The sequence below is a fragment of the Mustela erminea genome, chromosome 9, assembly GCF_009829155.1.
Source record: "Mustela erminea isolate mMusErm1 chromosome 9, mMusErm1.Pri, whole genome shotgun sequence".
NCBI lineage: Eukaryota > Metazoa > Chordata > Mammalia > Carnivora > Mustelidae > Mustela > Mustela erminea.
The window spans coordinates 8,531,703-8,554,842 of NC_045622.1; the positions used below are offsets into that span (position 1 = coordinate 8,531,703).

General features: G+C 42.9%; 1 protein-coding gene and 1 pseudogene across 2 annotated transcripts in view; one reads left to right on the plus strand and one right to left on the minus strand.

The window, feature by feature from the left end:
* Nucleotides 1–1,705: 1,705 nt before the first annotated feature.
* ALG9 (ALG9 alpha-1,2-mannosyltransferase) overlaps nt 1,706–23,140 on the minus strand; it is a 94,850-nt gene continuing 73,415 nt past the window's right edge. For both annotated transcript variants that reach the window (XM_032357266.1, XM_032357267.1), the window contains exons 15-16: nt 3,816–3,934; nt 1,706–3,527 (exon numbers count right to left, since the gene is read on the minus strand). In XM_032357266.1, coding sequence (XP_032213157.1) covers nt 3,490–3,527; nt 3,816–3,934 — 157 coding nt within the window. In that variant the 3' untranslated portion in view covers nt 1,706–3,489. The remainder of the gene's footprint in view (nt 3,528–3,815; nt 3,935–23,140) is intronic.
* Nucleotides 10,994–11,627, plus strand: LOC116598646 (annotated as a pseudogene).

A 23,140-nucleotide genomic window follows, 5' to 3' on the forward strand; every position in this document is an offset into this window, starting at 1 on the left:
CATAAACAGAGGCTTCTTCCTAGAGTTTTCTGAATAAACATCCCAGGCTATTTGGCCTAGCGCGGGGGGCAGGTCTATATGCTGAAGGGTCAGAATGGTGGAGATGGGAGGAGCTGAGTTTTAATCTCCACCAAAGATCTAAAACCTAGATGCAAAAGAGAAAATATCACCCTAAGAACAAGAAAATCAAATTGCCAAGATTTATTTAACTTTTCTTCTTTTACAGAAAATACAGGTATGTAATATAAACACTGACCAGTGAGATAAAGGACAGGGATCAGGAAGACAAATGAACTGGACGAGACTCTTGCTTCAACACTGCTCTGCTTCCGGATTTCATGTGCAGCATGAATTACATGGTCACATATAGCGGAAAAATTAAAGGTAACATTCACCTAGATTTACCAAAACAGCTGAGGGCCTCTGAAATCCAACAATGACACATAGAAGTCTGATCTGTTGCCAAAGGACAAAGCTAAGCCCACATTCATCTATCCATTTACTCGAGGCATTTCATGTAGTAACTTAAGAATTTACACGTGCGCTTTAATAGGCTGCGGAGGCAAGCATGAAATTGTGCCTCTTTGCCCTCTTCAGAGAAAATAATTAAAACAGAGCTGCCAGACACGTAGATGACAGCATAATCACAGTGAATTATCTCAATAAATCCCATGAAACGCAACACAAGAAAGGACAGCGATTGGTGCTTTGCCCCAAGTCACTCCAGATCTAATGCTATAAAATCACATGCGGTTTTTAAGGCTCTTCCCCAGAACTCCAAACCAGGAAAAATGACCCAAACAAATGGTTGAGATCAAGAGCCATCTTGATTTACAAAATTCTGTTTCTAAACTTCATTTCAATGATAAAAGATTATGGGTTCCCATTTTCAATGATTATCCCAGGAGATTAAAGTGACTGATCGATCTTTTGTCGCAGTATACTGGGTGATAGGCACACTTTGATGACAGAACACACTTTGAACACACTTTTGTCGCAGTATACTGGGTGACAGGCACACTTTGATGACAGAACACACTTTGAGTGAACTCATGGGGCTCAGTTTCTTAAGATTTGGGGTTCAGATAAGGCTACTTAAGATCTAAAGATCAGGGGGACGCCTGGTTGACTCAGTCACATGACTCTTGATCACAGGGTTGTGAGTTTGAGTCCCACACAGAGATTACTAAGAAATAAATAAACTCTAGAGATCAGCAAGCCCTGCAACTGCCAAGTACACCCACTCCCTCGCTCAGATCCCATAATCAAAGTTCTCCGAAGTAATCTGTGGTCCTTCATTTTTCAATACTCAACAACCTGGGGAGAAACGAATGCCCCAGAGAGGCACGGTGAGCAGAGTTTTGGTAGCTCATGCTGAACACGGGTTCTCCAGAAGAGAAAGGCTTGTGTGACCAGGTGTTTCAAAACTCTTTCCCAGGCAAATCTGGCCTCCCTGGGGGTTGTTGAGATTGAGATTTTTGTTTAGTGTGGTTATATAACATCATATAAGAAATACTAATTTTTACAACAAAACACATTCACCTTTACATCCCTTACCCACAGCATTTGGCACAGTGTTCCATCTATTGTGCTCACTAAAGATGGACCTAGAACAGAGGAAACCGAAACCTGGTCTTAAAAGGGGTAGGAACGGATATTCCCAAGGAATCCCTGGATCAATTGTGATCTTTTTTGTGCTCTATTACAGTAAGTTCTTACTCAGAAGGCATTTTTTTTTTTTAACATGCAAGATGATAACATAGACCAGCACTGTATCACTCAGATCAGGAAAACAGCTACTCACCCTGGACCTCCATGATGGGGTTCATTTACTTCTGCATAAAGTAGAGGGCTTTAGCCCTTGTGAATGACAGTATGCTGTTCTGCAGGTAGGACAAGATTTTTCACCAAAAATTCCCTACCCTGGAGTCAGACTACAGATGCCAGTATTTGGCTCAGAAAGCATGGACCAAATACTAGGTTAAATGCCAGAAAACTTTAAAGCAGCAAGTGGGACCTTGGCTTATCTTCACTCTCCAGTTACTGTTCTAAGCTGTCTACATGGAGTTCCTCTCCAATGCTTCAAACCCAGAAACTCCATTAGAGGGATACCAAGACTTGTTGTGTGGGAACTGGCCATTTCCTCCCCTATGACTTCTCCTCTCTTGGGATCAGTTCCTGTTGGAAAGCCCTTCTCCCTGAAAAATGAAAGATGAAACCTCTGGAAAATAGCTTTATCCTATATGCAGATACTAGACACAATTACCTTGAGGAAATAAGGCACCTAGAATAGGACCCCAGATGGCCTATGTGGGAATCCAACTGATAGATCCTGTGGGGCTGCCAAGGAACAGGGCTTCCAAACATGGACACTACTTTCCTGCCACAGGCTGGGCTGCACGGTGGGGTGCTGCTGTGACGGACTGACAGGCACAGTGGAGGTTCTGAAGAACTCAAAGAAATACAGGTAAACGTCTTCCTTAAAATAGAAAGTTACATTATCTATTGGGTCTCTGGCCAACACCATCATTCTTCCAAGTGAGGTCTTCAGAGTCGAGAGAGGAAGTAGGAAGAGCACTAGGGGAGCAGTTAGGGGACCCAGGTTCCAATCCTAGCTTTGTTACTGACTGGTCATGTGATCTTGGGCATGCCACTTGACCTTCCCCGTGCCCCCACCCCGAAGTCATTATCTGTAAAATGGGGATAAAACCACTTGCCTTGTCTGCCTCACACCATGATTGTGAGAACCAAATGAGATCATCTGGAAGTGCTTTGTATACTGTGTGTATAGTCACAGTATATACTCATTACATTTTAATCAGGTCTTTATCATTACCTATTTGACTAAAAGTGCCCCATGCAGAATGTGCTTTGCAATAGACAGACTCAAAAATCAGTGCTATAAATTCACACTGGCCTCTTCCACTAGGGTTGTGAAAAAAAGGGAAAGTCTTAATTTCCTCAGAAATGGCCTCAGAACACATTACTTAAAAATGTGAGGCCATCCAAACCTACCAAGTGATAGAATTAATTTTCTCCAAAAATGTCCTGTACAATTATGGCCTGGTCTGTGGATACCTTTCTACAGAGAAGTCTTGAATTCAAGAAACGGCATGCTAAAACTTAAAGAAAACATAGTTACAGTTTGTTGTAAAGGAAATAAAATGAAAATAAGAGGCATCCTATATAACGAAATTAGGTTACAGTTCCTCAAATGGTTGCCTTTTTTCCTGAGATATCTCCAGGACGGGGTCCTAGTCCTGTGAAGTGCTTAAGAGAAGCTTAGTCTTGCACGAGGTGAGAAGGACATGTAGGTTGGCAATTAGGCTGTGCTCGTTTTCAGCACTAGGATTTGAACAAGGAATGCTAGGAGCTGCCAAACAGCTTTGGTGGAGAAAGCCCATATGGCCCAAAAGAGGCTTGCTAGTTCTCAGATGCCAGGCCAGAGTATGGAGAAGAGTTTAACGCGGCCATCCAGTTCTGGGATTTTCAATTCTTCCTGTAAGGTGGTTCTGCTCTTCTCCGGTCTAGTAAACAATTGAACAGAAGAAAAACAGTAAGATGTAGAGCAACATTATCTACCAGACTGTAGGGCCTTTTTCTGCCCAGCTGCAAAAAGTTTACATGCAGAACAGAGACACAGGCAAGACGTGAATGTGAATGACTCTGATCAGCCCAAAGCACCCAGATTCCAGCATCCGTGTGAGACTGCCTTTATTACAAATGTTACAAATGATGTCTTGGAGGGAGTCCCGTCAGTGCAATCACTAGTTAAGAGGATGGTCATCCTTTGGGGCCACAGGCGTGTTGCTAACCTCCACTTTTCTTCCTGATTTGCTTTGTTTTCCGGGGTTTGAGGATGGTATAGTTTGCATATGCTGTATACTGATCGGACAGGAAGGGGACATAGAATGCCCGCAGCAACCTCGAAGATCTGAAAAACAAGAAAGCAAAAAGAAAAAGACAAGACAGAATTTCATCACTTGAGAGAATTTACCAGCAGTGTTGAAAATGGTGAATGGAAGTTACCTAAGTGCAGTAGTGATCATATTCTATGTATGTAGCACAGAAAAATCTGTCATTTAACTCTAGATCATGAAAACAGATTTAATCAAGACCAAGTACCTTGTCTCCAACACCAAAAAGATGGTGTCCCTAATAAGCTACAGGGTTTCCTGCAGAATAGCTCTAGGCCTTCATTTTGCATAGAATAATGCCATAGAAAAGTTCCAGGTCAATCAAAGGACTGCTATTACTAGAATAAATTCTTAATACCCAAGCGGTTTCTGTATCTAAGAGACTGTAGAGATGCCAAGTGCTCCAATCAATGATCCTGATTCCAGTTCTAAGTTTCCTAGGAGAGGCAAAGAAAGCCATGTCCTGGGCTTCCTGTGCAGCGTTCCAGCAATGCCTAAATCAGAGGGAGAGCGTATACACACAAGCTCATGTCTCTGGCAGGTGATAATATACGCACTTGTTACCAAAATACACAAACAGTGGAAAACCCGAATTTCTCATGAGTCTCTGAAGAATGTGGAAAATGCCTCCCATGTACTGAACACTCGGTATTGGACAAGCACTGGAAAAAGTACTCACACTTTTAAAAACCCTATTTAATTCACCCAATAACCCCATCAGGAAAGTGCTGTTATTATCCCTACTTCTTTATACATGGGCACCTGAGGCTGCCACAGACGAAGTAACTTGCTCAGGGTCACACGGTGAACCATAGAGCCCTCATTCAAACCCGGATTTGATTCCACATTCTGCACTCGGTAACCTGCGCTCTTGATCTGCACCACGGTTTATCCTGCATCCCAGACACAGGCTAACCGAATTCATCACTTCCTAGAAAATGTGGCAGCGAGAGTCTGGAATTCTATATGAAGTCTTACTTCTTGACTATGCTTTCTGAGTCTGAAAATCAAAAGTTGGCCCAGTTACTGCCACCCTAAATGAGGGAGCTTAAGAGTGTTCTGCTGCCAGTCCTCTTCCAGACTCTAAACTTGTAAATGTCATGTCAATGTGGCATTTGTCCTGGCAGCCTCCCTCTGGCTTTGGCAGGCTCCCACAGTGCCTGCACACAATGATATCGTGCTTGGCATACACACCTCTTCGATTCTCCCCAAATGGGACGCTGGCAGTGCGCTGTGCTCAACAGAGATGCACTTTACTTCAACAGCTAACAGCTCAAGGGCTTTGATAGAAAAGAGGCTTAGAAGAGACTCCCGAGATAAAGCAGGCCTGCCAACAAAATGAACAGGAGGAGGAAGCACCCACCTCCGTCAAAGAGAAGTTAGTTTATCCTTTCTGTCCATGCTGCACAGAGAAGGGGTAGGTCAGAACAGAGAATGGTAAGCCACAGGAAACTCCTGCAAGCTTCAGTGTAGTAAAGAGAGGCTGAGACTAATTCAGTGTCATTTCCATTCCTGTGGACTCTGCAGTCAAAGCCTCGTTAACAAGGTCAGTTCAGCCCTTCAGGCGGCTCCAGCAGAACATCGGGTCTGCTAGGTCCAATCTGAGTGTTTCATTTCTTTTTTTTTAACAATTCCTTACTATTTGGGAAGACTTATTTCATAATGTTATTTGCTTCAGAATCTTAAAAACAAAGAGAAATTCTCCTTATTTTTAAAAATAGAATAAGACTCATTCTATCTTATAATTACCATATGGATCTACTGCCACCTTTTATAATTTGAAGCTGTATTATGGGATCTTAGTGGTTTTATTAATTTTTTTTTCCTGTATCTCAGATTAATTACAACTGTGCTTTTTAAGAAAACTAAAATAAGACAAAGGAAAATGATGAAATCACCAAAAAGATGATACAAAAGTAATCACTATTGCATTATAGCCTGCAATTTTTAATTGCATTGCTCAAATTATGGTATCATCTTCCAATAAGGTATAAAAGAGCTGAGACGCTATCTTTGCAGTCAGCTTTTAACTTTCATTGAGCACGACTGAGAATGCAGGATCTTTAAATTTTCTGTCCATAATGACAATGAGAAGAAAATGGACAGAGGGAGACATTTCACAATTAGTGGATCAGAACTGGGTGCAAAGTGACGAAGAGCAGCATCCCTAGTGTGGGCGGTGACACCGATCCTACGTAGAAGGTCAGACTCAGTCTTCAGAGGACTGTAGCCTCTGCAGTATATATGGACGAGTCTTCTCCAACTCAGGAATTGAAGAGTGAGCGAGGTATTTCTCAGAACAAAAAGAAAATAAGGTATTTGATTCAGTTAGTCACTGCATGGGGAGGACTTCATCAATGTTTTGCAGCAAGAACCTAGACCACCCCGTTACACTTAAAAAGGGCATAGGACCACATTCCTTCATCTTTTATGAGGTCTGTGGGCCAAATTTTATTCGATATAGTCCCTAAGTGGACAAATGCTGAAGGCAGGTTAGTATACAAAGGTGACTAGAAAGGTATATATGGGGAAGAAATTTAAAAATTCAATGGATCTATCACTTGTTGGTTTATAAATCTAAGAATGAAAATGTCTGAACTGTGGAGCCAAGAAGACAGTTAAATTCTCTTCAACAAAATTATGAGCCACTAAAGGTTTCAAAAAATTCTAGTTTTTCACTTTGATGATGCAAGTGCTAGAACAAGCAGAAGTGATAAGCTAGAATCTACTGGAGATATATTTAAAATCTGGAACCTGTACTTCCAAGATGGATATATTCCAGGTCCATGCCTGACAACTGCATTCACAGGGGTCCATTTCAGGTATCGATGTATCTACGTATATCTATTCCAAACCAGGAGAATATGGAACAAAAATTCACGGTTCCTACATTTAAGTTATTAAGATTTCAGATGAAGGGGGTTTTTTTGTTGTTGTTGTTTTACTAAGCTCTTATTCGTATTTTTGTAAGTTACTTATAAAATAACTACAAAATGTAAAAAAACGAAACGTCTGTTGGGCAAGACAGTAAATGGCAATGGAGTATTTTTCTTGGTGTGCTGATAGATCATGCCCAGAAACTCCAGAAGAGATCTTGGGCCATACAGAGGACATCATCAAAAATACTGACTGCCCTGAAATGGAAGAAGGGTCACTATGCATTACTGTTGAAGGAAAAGGTGGGCTGAGACAAAGGTAAAAAGATAAAGGAGATTGGACAGAGTATGTGCAATAGATACGAAAGGATTAGTAGCAAGAATATACACAACGAAGATAACAAATGACTCCACAGGGGAAAATGACAAAGAATATGAACACAGAAAAGAAACACGAATTGCCAATACTAGTGATCTAGTTGGGAAATACAGAACACAAATCATATGGAATGATGACAGAGCAGTCACTAAACACTAAAAGCAAATACCAAAGTTAAAAGCGATAATATGCCCACTCAGAAGAGAGGACAAACACTGAGAGTTGCATAGGTATGGAAAAAGCATTTACTGTATCTCATTTCATTTTCTCCATCCAACATTCCAAGATACACTCAAAAGAAAGGCAACTTGCTCTTTCATAACCAAATCTACAGATCTTAGGTTAAGAGCTCTGTCCACTCAGCACCAGCCGGAAAAATGGCCTGAACAAAATCCAAACTCTTTCTCATGGTCTACAAATCCCTAGGAGATCTGGCCCTTGCTTACTTGTCCCTCCTCCCCCTGCACATTGTCCTCCTGCCCACTTCACTCCCACCACACCAGCCTCCTCCCAGGCCCTCCCTGCCCCCTCTAGCCTTCACATGCTGTCCCTCCTCTCCCTGGAAAATGCTTCCACCCTGTTTTTCTCATAAATAAGTCTCATTTTTTATTCTTCACCTTGGGGGCAACTTTGAGAGGCCTTGCCACATCCTAGGAAAGCCTGGGTTTCCATTTTTATTAGTTAATCTCTCTCAGTGTGCCCTGTGTGTTTATTACACTCTTTGCAGTTTATAATTATACATTTATTTGTTGGTTGACTCATTTATTGTCTGTCCCCAGCAATCCCTCCCCAGATTTCTGGGACCAAATCTGTTTTATTTACCAACAGCACAGTGTCTGGCACAGAATACGTGCATAGTGGTGCTGAAAAACAGATGTTGGATGGACGGATGGATGAAGAATGGAAGGCAGGGAAGGAGTGAAGGAAAGGGAAGGGCTGTTGAAGAGAGTGAGGGAGTGATTATATACAAATGAGATCTGAGTTTAACGCAGTTCATTTCTTCCACCACTGACTGGACACCATGTAAGCAATGGTTTAAATGCCAGAAAAACAGTGGCAGACAGAAGATTCCTACTCTCAAAGAGGAATTTGAAGTCCCATTGATGTGTGGTTTGTAATGACCGTCTTGCTAAGGACAAGCATAGGTCTGCCTTGGATACCTCAAGAGATCTGTGAAGCATCCTGATTCTGCCATGTTTCTTCAGGGTACAATCACAAGAAATTCAGCACCAATTCTATTATGTGTTCAGGAAACAAGAAGTCATTTCTAGTTAAGCCTGAACACAAAACTATATAAAAGGTAGAGACTCTGTATAAGGAGAAGCTAAGAAGAATTTATTTACGAACTTATTTATGTATTAATTTTTAAGGTTTTACTTATTTGAGAGAGATAGAGACAGCAAGAGAGGAAACACAAGCATGGGGAGTGGGAGAGGGAGAGGCAGGCTTCCTGCTGAGTAGGGAGCCTGATGTAGGGCTGGAGCCCAATGTGGGGCTCCATCCCAGGACCCTGGGCTCATGACCTGAGCTGAAGGCAGATGCTTAACGACTGACCCGCCCTGATGCCCCTAAGAATGTATTTATCATTAGAGCTTGGTGTTGGAAAAAACCTTATTAGAAGGTGAAGCTCCTTTACTCCTGGAGATTCTGCTTGTCGTCTTTAAGAGCATTACCTACCTTTAAAATCTAAAGCAACTAGTATCTTCTAGAAGATAAAATGAGCAGTCAATATACACACCTCTGGATATGTATGTTGATTCTAATTTTTTTAATCCAAAAAGCGAGTTGGCTTGAATTCTTCACTTCTAACACTATAGCTGCTGCTCTAAATTTATTTCTTTACCATCAATAGCTTTAATATGTTAAACACAACTGGGGCCTTTAAATTGTGTTATTATTGCTGGAAAAGGGGAACTGAAATTGGTTATTTGCCTTTAGTGAAAGAAAAGGGCAGTGGAGCGCTGGAGTAACATAGTCCAGGAAACACTCAGAGACCTGGAAACAAAGATCAGACTGAAATACAAATCAGAACAAAACTGATGTCTATCAAAACTCATAAAACAATGTCTGTAATAATGTGAAATGCCGAAGTATTGCCCTGGGGAAGCACAGGAAGCATAATTTAGGTAGACGTAAACCGTGTGCCTCGATGATGGAAACTGACTTCCCCTCCCAGTGAGAAAGTCATTTAAGCAATTCAAGGATGAAATCGAGGTGGACAAAGCAATTGCCTGAATAGCATAATTAGCCGACAGCTCAGAATGCTTTTCTAATTCAATTACCAGCCCTATTGATCAGGGCTGGGGAGGGTTCTGCCACAGAGATTTAAATCTGCCCTTGCTGACGTGGATGGAAGACTGCCAGCCAGCCCCTGAGGTCGCCAGTTCAACAGGCATAAATGAAATGCTGGGTCAATTTTTCATGTTAAAAAGAAAACATCCAGGGGTGCCTGCGTGGCTCAGTTGGTTAAGCGTCTGGATCAGGTCATGATCCAGGAGTCCTGGGATGGAGCCTGGTGGGGAGGGCTCCCTGCTCAGTGGGGAGTCTGCTTCTCCCACTCCTGCTCCCCCTACTTGTGTGCTCTCTCTGTCAAATAAATCTAGAAAGAATGAATGAAAGGGAGTGAGGAAGGAAGGAAGGAAGGAAGGAAGGAAGGAAGGAAGGAAGGAAGGAAGGAAAAAGAAAAACACCCTAGTCCTCGGGTTTTCTAATTTTCATTTATCCATCCAAACATTAATATTCCTGTGAACCTCTAGTCTAAACCCATTGCCAGTTCTTTTTTACTAAAGCTGGTTTCCTGTCTTTTTGTCTCTCTTGCTCTCTTGCACTTAGTTTGTACTCCAGTGACAGACTGCCCACGACCCTCAGCACAGAAACACCCTTTCACAAATCTTCAGTTCTGCAGAGAATCTCAGAATCCCCTCAAGACTTAATCTTAGCCATCCTCAACCTACAGTCCCATATCAAGCAACTTAAGAACTGCTTGTACGCATCCAAACAGAGATGACATCTATCTCCCTTCCCAACAGGACAGAAGGACACAGGAGTCACATGCTCTATGTTATACGCCACGAGAATGTCAGTCTCTTGAAGAATGAACGAACTTGGTCTAATTGCCGTACCTCCAGTTATTAGGACAGTACCACAGAAAGTGCTCGATAATATTCTCCTATGAAAGAAGAAAGGACCTACCTGACTCTTAAACCAGAGCATCTAGTTTTACCTCCCTTGTTTCCGGCAATATTCATCTTCTACAAGGAAAAGGAATTATCAAAAACAAATATGAAGCTATTTTTTCTTTTCACTTCCCAAACAACTCAGCCCTAGAGACATCCATCTGATGGGTCCAAGGAAAGTAGGAGACTACAGTGTGTGGGGGTGGGGAGGGAGTCCCATGGGATGTTACAGCACAAGTGACATACAGAGGCACCCACAGTGAAAATATTTTTTTAAAGATTTATTTGACAGAGATCACAAGTAGGCAGAGAGGCAGGCAGAGAGAGAGAGAGAGAGAGGAGGAAGCTGGCTCCCCACTGAGCAGAGAGCCCAATGTGGGGCTCCATCCCAAGACCCTGGGATCCTGACCTGAGCCAAAAGCAGGGTGGCTGGGTGGTCCACGGGCCGTGGTTGGGGCCACGGTGACAGAGGACAGTGAGGAGCAGCACGAGCTGGAGGCTCTGGAGCCCATCTACCCTGACTCCTTCACAGCAGAGGTCTCTGAGCAAGGGCCAGTCCTGCTCCTGTTCTCTCACCTGCAGTACAGCTGTGCTGTGAGGATGGCACGGGGAAGAGGGGCTTGAGAGGGTCATTAACTGGTATTATCAGAAAATGCACCCAGTTTCACAATTACTCTGACATCTGAGGCTGGAGAAAATGAGGAAACCATCCAGACCACCCTCAAGTTCACTGATACAGTGACAAATACCCAGATGAAGCCGCTCTTTATGAAATATTCCCCCAGGAATATCTACAAGATAATGCTGTCTCAGACATTTTTAAATGATTAGCACTACAGGCAGAAGAAAATCTCGGTAGGGTGAGGATCTTTACTTCCGTGACCGTTGTGCAAGAAAAATTAAATGAAAGCAATCAAATAAAAACTGGCAGAGAAGAAAATAAAAGAGAATAAAAGAAGAAAGAGAAAGCAGCAGCAGAAGCTGAAGAGCAATTACTTCATGCCACTCCTGTTACAAATGCGAATTTCTTAAGTTGAAAGGCCAAGTTTGTTCCAGAACTCTTGGAAATTAAAAAGAAATGAATGAGAGAAGCAGCAGGAAAAAAAATGAATTAAGTGGGAAACAACCATTTGAAACACATCATGATCATGACACACTGGATATGCGGTGTTTGGAGGATGCTGGAAACAATGCGGAGGTAGATGAATTTCTGTTCCCGGAATTTCTGTTCTGTTCCTCTGTCCTCCAGGAAACAAGAGGACTTGGAGCTAGAGGATGAGGAAGATGATTCAAACCACAGTCCTGCAGACCCAGAGAGCGATCTAACCAACTAGCCCCCCTTCAGGGAGGCATGGCTGTCACAGCACCTGTGGCTGTACTGAGGTGTTGACTTTTCTTTCCTTTTTTTCTAAGAAAAAATAATTTTCTGGAGAGTATTTTTCTGATAGCTTTCCTCACTGAACTTAATAAACTGACCTCAAAATTTCAGAAACAGAAAACCCCATAGGTAACATCACACCTGATGATAAGAAACTGAGAGCTTTCCTCTAAGATCTCGAACAAGACAAGGATGCGCACTCTCATCACTTATACTCAACGTAGTACTGGAATCCCAGCCATCGGACAAGAAAGGGACTAACACACATCCAAAATGGTAAGGAAGAAGTAAAACTTTCACTATTTGTAGATGATAGGATACTATACATAGGAAGCCCTAAAGACTCCACTGAAAAACTACTAATCGACAAATTCAGTAAAGTGGCAGGATACAAAATTAATATCCAGAAATTGATAGCATTTCTATACACTAATAACAAAGTAGCAGAAAGAGAAATTAAGAAAACAAGAGCATTTTCATTTGCACCAAAAATGATGAAATACCCAGGAATAAACTTCATCAAGGAGATGAAAGAACTGTACTCTGAAAACCGTAAAACAGTGACCAAAGAGACTCAAGAAGACACAAACAAATGGAAGATAGTCTATGCTCAGGGATTCACTCTTTCCTATTTATTATGTGTTCTTGCTTCCTTTGTCTATGCTCAGGGATTCAGAAAACGGATACTGCTCAAATGTCCATATTACCTAAAGCAATTTACAATTTAAAGCAATCCCTAGCAAAATACTGGCAGCATTTTTTATAGAATTAGGACAAATAATCCTAAAATTTGTATGGTACACAAGGACCCAAAGAGTCAAAGCAATCTTAAGAAAAACAAAGGTAGGGCGCCTGGGTGGCTCAGTGGGTTAAGCCGCTGCCTTCGGCTCAGGTCATGATCTCAGGGTCCTGGGATGGAGTCCCGCATCGGGCTCTCTGCTCGGCAGGGAGTCTGCTTCCTCCTCTCCCTCTCTCTGCCTGCCTCTCTGCCTACTTGTGATCTCTCTCTGTCAAATAAATAAATAAATAAAGTCTTTTTAAAAAAAAAAAAAAAAAAGAAAAACAAAGGTAGAGGTATCACAATTCCAGATTTCAAGATATACTACAAAGCTGTAGTAATCAAAACAGTATGGTACTGGCACAAAAACAGACCCACAGATCGAGAGAACAGAATTGAGAACCTAAAAATAAACCCACACCTTATGGTCAATTAATCTTTGACAAAGGAAGCAAGAACACACAATAAATAGGAAAGAGTGTCTTCAACAAATGGTGATGAAAAAACTGCACAGCTACATGCAAAAAGAGGAAGTAGGATCACTTTCTCACACCGCACACAAAAGTAAAACTCAAAATGGATTAAAGATCTAAATCTGGGGTGGTTCAGTGGGTTAAGCCTCTGCCTTCGGCTCAGGTCATGATCTCAGGGTCCTGGGATCGAGCCCCACATCAGACTCTCTGCTCAGTGGGGAGACTGCTTCCCCCTCTCTCTCTGCCTGCCTCTCTGCCTACTTGGGATCGCTCTGTCAAATAAATAAATAAAATCTTTAAAAAAAAAAAAAAGATCTAAATCTGAGGGGCATCTGTGTGGCTCAGTCAGTTAAACATCCAACTCTTGATTTTGCCTCAGGTCATGATCTGAGTCCTGAGATAAAGCCTTGCACTGGGCTCCCGGCTCAGCAGGAAGTCTGGGGAGATTCTCGCCTTCTGCCCCTCCCCCAACTTATGCACTCTCCCTCTCTCAAATAATAAATGTATCTCTAAAGAAAAAAAAAGATCTAAATCTGAGACCCGAAGCCATAAAAATCCTATAAGAGAGCACACAGGCAGTAATTTTTCTGACATCAGAGAAACATAGCAACATTTTTCTAGATGTCTCCTCAGGCAAGGGAAACAAAAACCAAAAATAAACTATTAGGACTACCATCAAAATAAAAAGCTCTTGCACAGTGAAGGAAACCATTAATAAAACTAAAGAGCAGCCTACTGAATGGGAGAAAATATTTGCAAATGATATATCTGATACAGAGTTTATATTCAAAATATATTAAAAAAACTCATACAACTCAACATCAGAAAACAAACCCTTTAAAAAACAGGCAGAGGACCTGAACAGACATTTTACAAAGAAGACACATAGCTGGCCAACAGACACGTGAAAAGATGCTCAACATCATTCATCATCAGTGAAATGCAATTCAAAATCACAATGAGATATCACCTCAAACCAGTCAGAATGGCCCAAATCACAAACACAAGGAACAGCAAGTGTTGGCAAGGATGTGGAGAAAAAAGAACCTTTGCGCACCATTGGTGAGAATGCAAACTAGTACAACCACGGTATGGAGGTTCCTCAAAAAATTAAAAACAGAAATATCATATGATTTTGTAATTCCACTACTGGGTATTTACCAAAAGAAAATGAAAACACTAATTCAAAAAGAAACATGCACTCCTATGTTTCTTGCAGCATTATTTACAACAGCCAAGATACAGAAGCAGCCCCAGTGCCCATCGACAGATGACTGAAGAAGATGCGGTGGGCATATGTACAATGGAATATGACTCAGCCATAAAAATGAATCTTGCAATACACTGGATGGACCCAGAGAGTGTAATGCTAAGTGAAATAAGTCAGTCAGAGAAAGACAAATACTGCATAATTTCATTCATATGTGGAAGTTAAGAAACAAATCAACAAAGGAAAAGAGAGAGAGAACCCAAAACACAAACTCTCAACTATAGAGAACAAACTGATGGTCATCAGAGGACAGGGAGGAGGGGAATGGGTGAAACAGGTGAAGGGGATTAAGAACGCACGTAACATCACGAGCACTCAGTAATGTATAGAATTATTGAATCACAATCATATTGTGCACCTGAAAGAAATTCAACACTGTATGTTAAATACACTGGAATTAAAGCTAAAACTTACTTTAAAAAAAGATGTGTTATATACACACAATGAATATATTACACAGCCATAAAAAGGGAGGAGACTGCGTTTTGAGACAACATGAATGGACCCAGAGGATAGTATCCTAAGTGAATAAGTCAGGGTGAGAAAGACAAATACCACATGATTTCATTCATGTGTGGAATCTAAAAAAATAAAACAAATGAATAAACAAAAAATAGAATCAGACCTATAAATATAAAGAACAAATTGAGGGATGTTAGTGGGAGGTCAGTAGGGGATGGGCAAAATGAGTGAAGGGCTGGGAGATGCAGGATTCCAGTCATGGAATAAATAAGTCACGGGAATAAAAGACACAGCATAAGGAATATGGCCAATGATACTGTAAGAGTGATGTACGGTGACAGATGGCAATTATACTGTGGTCAAAGCAGCATAATGCATAAACTTGAGGAAACACTGTTGTACACCTCAAACTAATGTAACATTGTATGTCAACTATACTTTAAAAAAAACCTGAAATACAACAAATAACTGATAAATATTTTCTGAGACCTTAGTATGTGCTAGGTGTTAGTAGCGATTCAAGATTTGTGGTTTCTACCCTCAAGGAACTCAGAATAAAGACCTCTGATGACGCCAGCTGCTTGGTCTAAGCTAAAAAGGGGGGCCAATCCTACAGACTGTACACACTCTGCAAACCTGAGTCTCTATAGCACTCAGCACAGATGGTCTGTACACAGCCTCTTTCTAGAGAATTTCAGAACACCGGGAAGCACGGTTTCTGAGCTTCAGAAAAACAAAACCAAAAAAAGGTCTGTTCTTCTTAAAATGTCAGAAGATCTCAATGATTAAGCAGTTGAAGACTGCGGTGAGCAAAATGCCAATGTTTTTTGAAGCCAAATCTAGCCTGGGGTAGCTCTGCCGGATGAAAGGTCCCAGCAAAGTATCTGGGATAAGATTTTTAAAAAGAGGGGGGAAGCCAAAAACTGATAAAGAAACAAAATAGTGAGAATAATGCACTGTAAAGAATTACAAAGTTCAGAAACCCTGATCCCGTCTTCCTTACAATTTCTCAGTATTCCCGGCAGAGCTGAAGGAGCTGCGGTACCACCATGACTGCCATGCAGGGAAAAGACAAGAGCACTGCGGTTACTGATTAGGAGGGAGAACTAATTCCACCCGAAGGACATGAACACCATCTGAAGCAAGTCAAACTGTTGGCCTGCAACCAAATACCGCCATAGGGTGTAGACTCCCTTTCCACCTGGGGAGCAAAAAGCTGCAGATGAACGGCCTGCTGGACTATTTTGTGCACCATATGTCTCTTCTGCTAGAAATTTCTTTTAAAAAGGAAAATTTCAAAAATTATCCAATTTGGATGAGGAATGGCATCAAAAGAGCTGTGATGGCTTTAAAACACGTCCGTAATTCTTTGACATTCCTCCCATCGACAGGGAAAATCTAATTCCTCTCTCCTTGAACATGGGTTATTCGAGTGGCTTGCTTTCAATGAACAGAATGAGACATGAGTGAGACACTGTATGCATTCCCAGGCGCGGTCATAAAAAAAAAAACTTTAGGGGCGCCTGGGTGGCTCAGTGGGTTAAGCCGCTGTCTTCGGCTCAGGTCATGATCTCAGGGTCCTGGGATCGAGTCCCGCATGGGTCTCTCTGCTCAGCAGGGAGCCTGCTTCCCTCTCTCTCTCTCTCTCTACCTGCCTCTCCATCTACTTGTGATTTCTCTCTGTCAAATAAATAAATAAAACCTTTAAAAAAAAAAAAAAAAAACAAACTTTAGAGCTTTTGAGATACTAGCTTTTGGAAGCCAGCCACCATACTGGGAGGAAGTGTAGGCCACGGGGTGAAGCCACATGGAGGTGTTCTGGCCAACAGCCAGCATGGACTGCTAGACACATGAGGAAGCCTTTGCAAGGCCTCTAGCCCCAACCACCACCTGATGGCCAATGCACAAACAACTCTGAGCAGCTGAAGAACTGCCTGGCTGAGCCCAGTCAACCACAGAACCATGAGGGAAACAATAAATAATTGCTATTCTTTTGTATTGCTAAGTTTGGAATGACTTGTTACACCACAATAACCAGAACAAAAGTTTCCAACTCAATTGCCCTTAACAGTGATCCTCCAGGATCTTCTTCTTCTCTTCCAGAAATAAATAACCCTGCTTATGCTGGGGTTAGAGGCTGGGGGCACAATGGCTGCCACCAACGAGACCACCACATAAGACCAAAATGGATAGAGGTGCCACAGACTCTTTAGGCCTCACAGCTGCTGGATTCACTTCTTCTTGGAAGCTAAAAGTCTGTTAAAAATTAAAAAATAAAAATCTCCATGACAGGTAAAGCTTAGTGGCCACTGAGAATCTTGTGCTGGGCATTGAAAGAACACAGGGGACAGATACCGTCCGCACAGTCCCATCTTGCTGTTGTCGAGGCCCTCTGACTGCAGGAGGCCCCTCTCCTGCCATGCCAGCTGAAGGCGTGAACTTTTAACTCCTTCCTTGCATCTACTTTTCACCTGTAACTATAAATTTGCAGGGCTTTGAAATCCTGCCCTATGTAAGGCGCCTCACATTATCTCAAGACCCTCATCAGGCAAGCCTAAAATTCAGTTAGAGGCAGCTTATATGTCCAAAATAAGAAAGAAGGAAATCTCACAATCCAAAAACCAAAGGTAAAGCAAAGCAAGCCAGACAAAAGGGACCTGTGCGGAGGGAGGAAGGCGTGGACGGTGAGCAGCTGTGTGAAGCAGGGGCAGGGCCTCCCAACTGGATTCCAAAGCTACAAACAGGCCCTGGTCTCAGGAGGCCAACTCCAAGGTCTTGGAGAGGCACTTCCCACCAGATTCCTATGGCCCAGCATTCTCCCCACACTTAGGAAGGAATCCAGCCCTGAGCCAGCAACTCACGGCAACGCTCCCCTTTCACTCCTCTCTGGGGAATCGCAGAGTAGGTATTACATCCACCCACGTGCCAAGCTATTTTATACAAGCAGCAATTATATCATGCTTCAGAGAAAGAAAAAAATTCCTCTCTTACTTTAGAAAGTATGTAATATGAGGCGGCCATAAGGTAACAAATGTGTCTGCTTTAAAAAGTGATATTGATAACTAGTTTAGACCCCATGTCCTGGGAGTCAGAGAAAGCTTTACAAAATTAGCCAGACATCAACATGGCAAACTCAGGGAAAGAAAGGCACAGCTTTGGCACCAGTTGTGTGCAAGGGGAGACCAGAACATGGGTAAGAACTTCTGCCTGGGTCCTGTTTCAGGCAGGGGTCTCTAGGCCTCTCATAATACAGAGAAGCAGCCTATGGGAAATGAACGAATGGACTTCTGAGTGGCCATTCACCTAATTGGGCTAACGATATTCAGCCCTATTTATGGAGTCATGCTCCATTAGCCCAACAGGAAAGGCCTTGCTTGTCTTCCAACAATTTCAACAGAAAACAAGCCTCTTCCTGTATTCACAGATATTCAGAATTCCTAAATTTGTCCCAGTCACAATTATTGACTAATAAAGATCATTACTGTTTTTTTTTAAGATTTTTATTTATTTATTTGACAGACAGAGGTCACAGGTAGGCAGAGAAGCAGGCTCCCTGCTGAGCAGAGAGCCCGATGCGGGGCTCCATCCCAGGACTCTGAGATCACGACCTGAGCCGAAGGCAGAGGCTTTAACCCACTGAGCCACCCAGGTGCCCTGATCATTACTGTTCTAATCATCTTTGGGCTGCTTTCCCCTGGAGCTGAGTCTGCACATAGGATATTTCTATGTGCCAATATGGTCTTCAAATTATCCAGGTTCCTTCCCTCTCAGAAGGCTGAGACTGAGCCTAGATTACAATACCAAGGAATGTCAGCATATTAAATCAAGTAAGCAAGCTATGGGCAAATCCGCACATCGGCACGGACTGCTGGGCAAAGCAACCATCCATTCTCCACTCCTCCCCGCTGCTTTTTGAGCAAGCCCCTGTATTCCGGTCACACTGAAGCAGGGTGACCACACATCTTGATTTGCCCAGGACAGGGCTCCTTTTATTTTCAAAAGCATTTTGATTTTGGATGATCACTTATAGATCACTTTACCTAAAAGCCAACTTAAGCTAATGAAAGAGGTAAATTAAGTTCTTCTTGACTAACCCTCAGCCGCTCCATTCAAAGGGCTTCTTTTTATGTTCCCACTTGGGCTCATGATGTCCTCTCCTTGAACTATCTAGACGATTCTGCTGTCTCTACCACAGGTACAAATCCGCCCTTTCCTCTACACCTCAACTCAGCAGCCAGGTCCTTCAGGAAGCTTCTCAGCATACCCTGACCATCACAGATCTCCCCTTTCTTGAAAGTTCTAGCACATAAGCCGGCACTTCCTGTAGTCTTAATATTATTTTCAAGTCGTTTTTTGCATGTGTAACTACACAAGCTGTAAGTTATTTAAGGGCAAAATCTGTGTCTCATTACTTCTTTTACATCCCTTAAAAAATCCAGCTCTGTGACAAGGACGTAATATCTTCTGATTTTCAAACCTGCCTAACCAGCTGGCTCCAAGCTCTAAGATGCAGGTGCCTCCTGCTGCTGACTCCCTTCTCCCACAGCACCCTGGAATTTTCCTTTAAAGCACCCAAGGCAGTTTGTAATCATATATTGATTTGTGTGCTTGTTGTTTAACGCCCAGGTCCGAGAGGACAAGGAATTTGCACGTATTGCTCATCACTATATACCTAGGATCCCCCGCAGTGCCTGATGGTGTTCAAAAAAAATATGCTGATTGGATGCATGTCAGATGGATAGACAGACAGATAATGGAATAAAGAAAAAGATAATCTCTCAAAGTGAACCCTCAAAGTTTTAGGGCCTGAAACCTTTGAGAAACTAATTGGCTCCCATTTCTAAAAGAGCATGTGGTGGTATGTCACAGGCTTATTAAAACCTTCCCCTTTCCTTGGGAGGAGCTACAGAGTAACTAGGTCTGCAGCCCCATCCAGTCTAGGGTCTAAGACATGAGTGACCATCTCGTGCAGATGGTGCCATATTTCTCCCTGTTACAGAAATTGCTCAAGTAGAAACACCAGGGTCTCAAGAAGACAGAGGAAATGTAACAACCCCAGGGAAAGGGCTGGAAGGCATCCCAGGATCAAGCTCCCAAGAGCATTTCATGAACCACCTCAGAGCAGTCTCCCTGAGGCACACAGGCTCTGAAAGGACAGCCCAACTCAATCATCCCAAGTCAGCAACATGAGACATCACGGTGCTGACGGTTATAAACTGCTGTGGCAAGACTGGGCTGTGAGGGGCGCCTGGGTGGCTCAGTGGGTTGAGGCCTCTGCCTTCCACTTAGGTCATGATCTCGGGGTCCTGGGATCAAGCCCCACATCGGGCTCTCTGCTCAGCAGGGAGCCTGTTTACCACCCCCCACCACCTGCCTCTCTGCCTACTTGTGATCTCTGTTAAATAAATAAAAATAAAATCTTTTTAAAAAAAAAAAAAAGACTGGGCTGTGAGATCCCACTGTTCTTTCAGTGACATCAATATATACCAGGAAATGCTGAGTAAGAAAAAGAAACACAGCATAATTTTGGACCCCGAGGCTGCGTGCTAATTAATTGAAAAGCCTGACATTTATACAATGCTTTAGAATTTAAAAACATCTTCATATTTCCACTCTCATTTAGTCCTTACAACATTCTCATGAAAGAGATAAAATATTACCATCTCTGTTCTAGTGTAAATTCAGTAAATCTGGGAATCAGGAACAACCAGCAAGGCACGTCTTCTGACCCCTTACTCTCTTCTATGTACTCTGTACACCTTCAAGTGAACTGTACCTTTCCAGTTCTTAAACCAACATATTTTTTTTTTTCTTTCCCAGCCTATGGTCATGAAAAGAATGCCAATTTATGGGAAATGAGTAAAATTTATGGGAAGTGAAAAACCTCTGAAGGCACTAACCTCCCTCCCTCCCCCTGCACCAGAGGTGTGTGGAGCCGGCGGAGGGGAAACGAAGCAGCAGCAGCGACAAACAGGACATACGATGAGTTAAGTTTGGGGTCCGTGGCTCCACCGAGTTCTGCTCAAACTTGGAAACGCTTCTGCTCAGGGACCAGCCCTGCCAGAGAAAGCAATCCCCAACACTTCTGATAGAGCACAGGAGACTACTAAAAGCTTGCTGCTACAGGCCACTGTGCAAGCTTTGGGATTCTGGGTGAATTTTGGCCTGATCTTCCTCACACCCCGCATCTCGTAAGTCTATCCCTGCTCTGCAGTTGAGCTCACTCCCTCGCTGCCTCTCATCTAGCCAACCAGAATCATTTCCTGACTTCTTCCTAGGCCTCCAACGTTCCCGCCTTTCAGTGCACCTCCCACACGATCACCAATGCAATCTCAGATGTCACCCCCTCTTGGGATCTTCCTGGGCCCCTCCTACCCCAGTCCCGTGGAACTGCCACACCCCTCCTATGCTTCAGTGGCACTTCTCTGATGGTGTTTCTCGCCAGGTTTACCATAAACTCCCCAAGGCAGCAGTCTTGTCTGCACACAGTCTGAAGTCTTAAAGGTAGAAGATATTCGATACATGTTGATCAAATTGAGCCCATTATGCTTTATTTCTGTCTGTACCATCCAGCCTATTAGGAGCGCTGAGGAGCCTGAACGCAGAGGAGCCACCACACCTGTGTGACATACCAGGGGCTCCGGTCACCCTCGGCTCACCACGAGGCAGGTGGGAAGGTGACCAAAACCTTTGGCTCCTTCGTCAAGAGCTTTCAAATTCTCACATGGGAAGTGTCCAAGCACACTGCTTTGCCTTGTCCCAAAGGCTCTCCATTTATGGGCACCAGCTGCGGTTCTAGGGGGCCACCAGAAGGGGAAATGGGGAGATGGGCAGCTCCTCTCATGTCAGCCCTTCAAAACCAAAAGGGGAAAAAAAGTCACCTGAAAACTACTCCCCTGCCCCACCTGCTATTAACAGAGTTTTTTCTGTAGCCAGTGGATTGCTGGTCAGTATTTGTGAGCCACTCAGTTTCCCTTCGCTAACAGGAAGGTTGCTTGGGGTCTGTAGTCCCCTCAGAGCTGGAGATCTTCCCAGGGCCAGACCTCCTGTTCTCAGAGTTTTCTCAACTCAGAATAGAAGGCCCAGGAGCGACCTACCCCAAGTACCACATCAAGTAACAATAATGAAGACTACGTGTGGTGCAGAGAGCTTCCCAACATCACTGCGGCTTCCCCCTCCAGCTCTCTCCTATTACTGGTCCAATCTGACCACGTGTGAGTATCAATCCATGATCCCACCACCTCTCATGGCCCTCCACTCCCGCAGAACCCCCAACCCTCCTCATCCAGCTTACAGCCATGACCACTCTCCTCCATAAACTCAACTCCCTTGTCCCCTTCTTGCTTTGTTGAACTTTCTTGGCCTAAACCCAACTTGCACACAAAAGCGTGCATCAACGTTCACAGCAGCATTATTTACAATACCCGAAAAGTAGAGATAACCCAAGAATCCATGAACTGGGGAAGAGGTACACAAAATGCTTTTATCCATATGAAAGAATAGTATTCGACAACAAAAAAGGACACCAACTGATACATGCTATAACATGAACGAACCACCAAAACATGCGAAGCGAAAGAATCCAGTTACAGAAGTCCATGTATTACATAATTCCACTTACATACATACAACTGGCAAACAATAATTATTAAATTGTACACTTAAAATGGATGGATTTTATGGTATGTAAATTATACTTCCATGAATTTGTTTTAAAAAACTAAAAAAAAAAAAAAAAACCCCTCTGGTTAAATTCACCTGTTCTGTGATTCAGCACTGTGGCTCTCTCTACAGCTGGAGAAGAAGAAAGCAACCACACTGGCCCCCTGAAAACTCAGGTGGGTTCTTGATCTTGTCTTCTAATCATACTGTTTGTTGAGCTTCTTTGTTTCCTATTCGCCTCAATTATCTCCCTCTCCTTAATTCTCCAACCTCATCCCCATATAGTCCCTTCTCATCTGATACTCCTAACTTCCTGCTTCACCGAGAAAACAGGACAGAGAAATTCCAGACTCCCATTATCACACCGACCTGCTGCCGGTTCCTATTCTGCTCTCTCTAGCAGGTACACGTGACTATTTAAATTAAGATTAAATAAAATTAAAAATTCAGTTCCTCATGCAGTCGTCACATTTCAAATGTTTAAAAGCTACATGCAGCTCCTGGCTGCTATACTGGCTGGTACAGACACAGAACCTCTCCTTCACTGCAGAGAGATGATCTACCTACCTCCCATCTGTCCAAAACATTTCCGCTACTTACAGGTATGTCTCCTCTCTCCCACCTTAAGGGCACTGCTCCCACAATTCCTTCCTTTCTCCTACATGATCACTTTTCAGCTAAGAGATCATTTCCATTGGCATACAAATATGATCGCTACTGAAATAGGTAATAGATAATGGCATTCTCAACAGAAACACAAATAACAAAT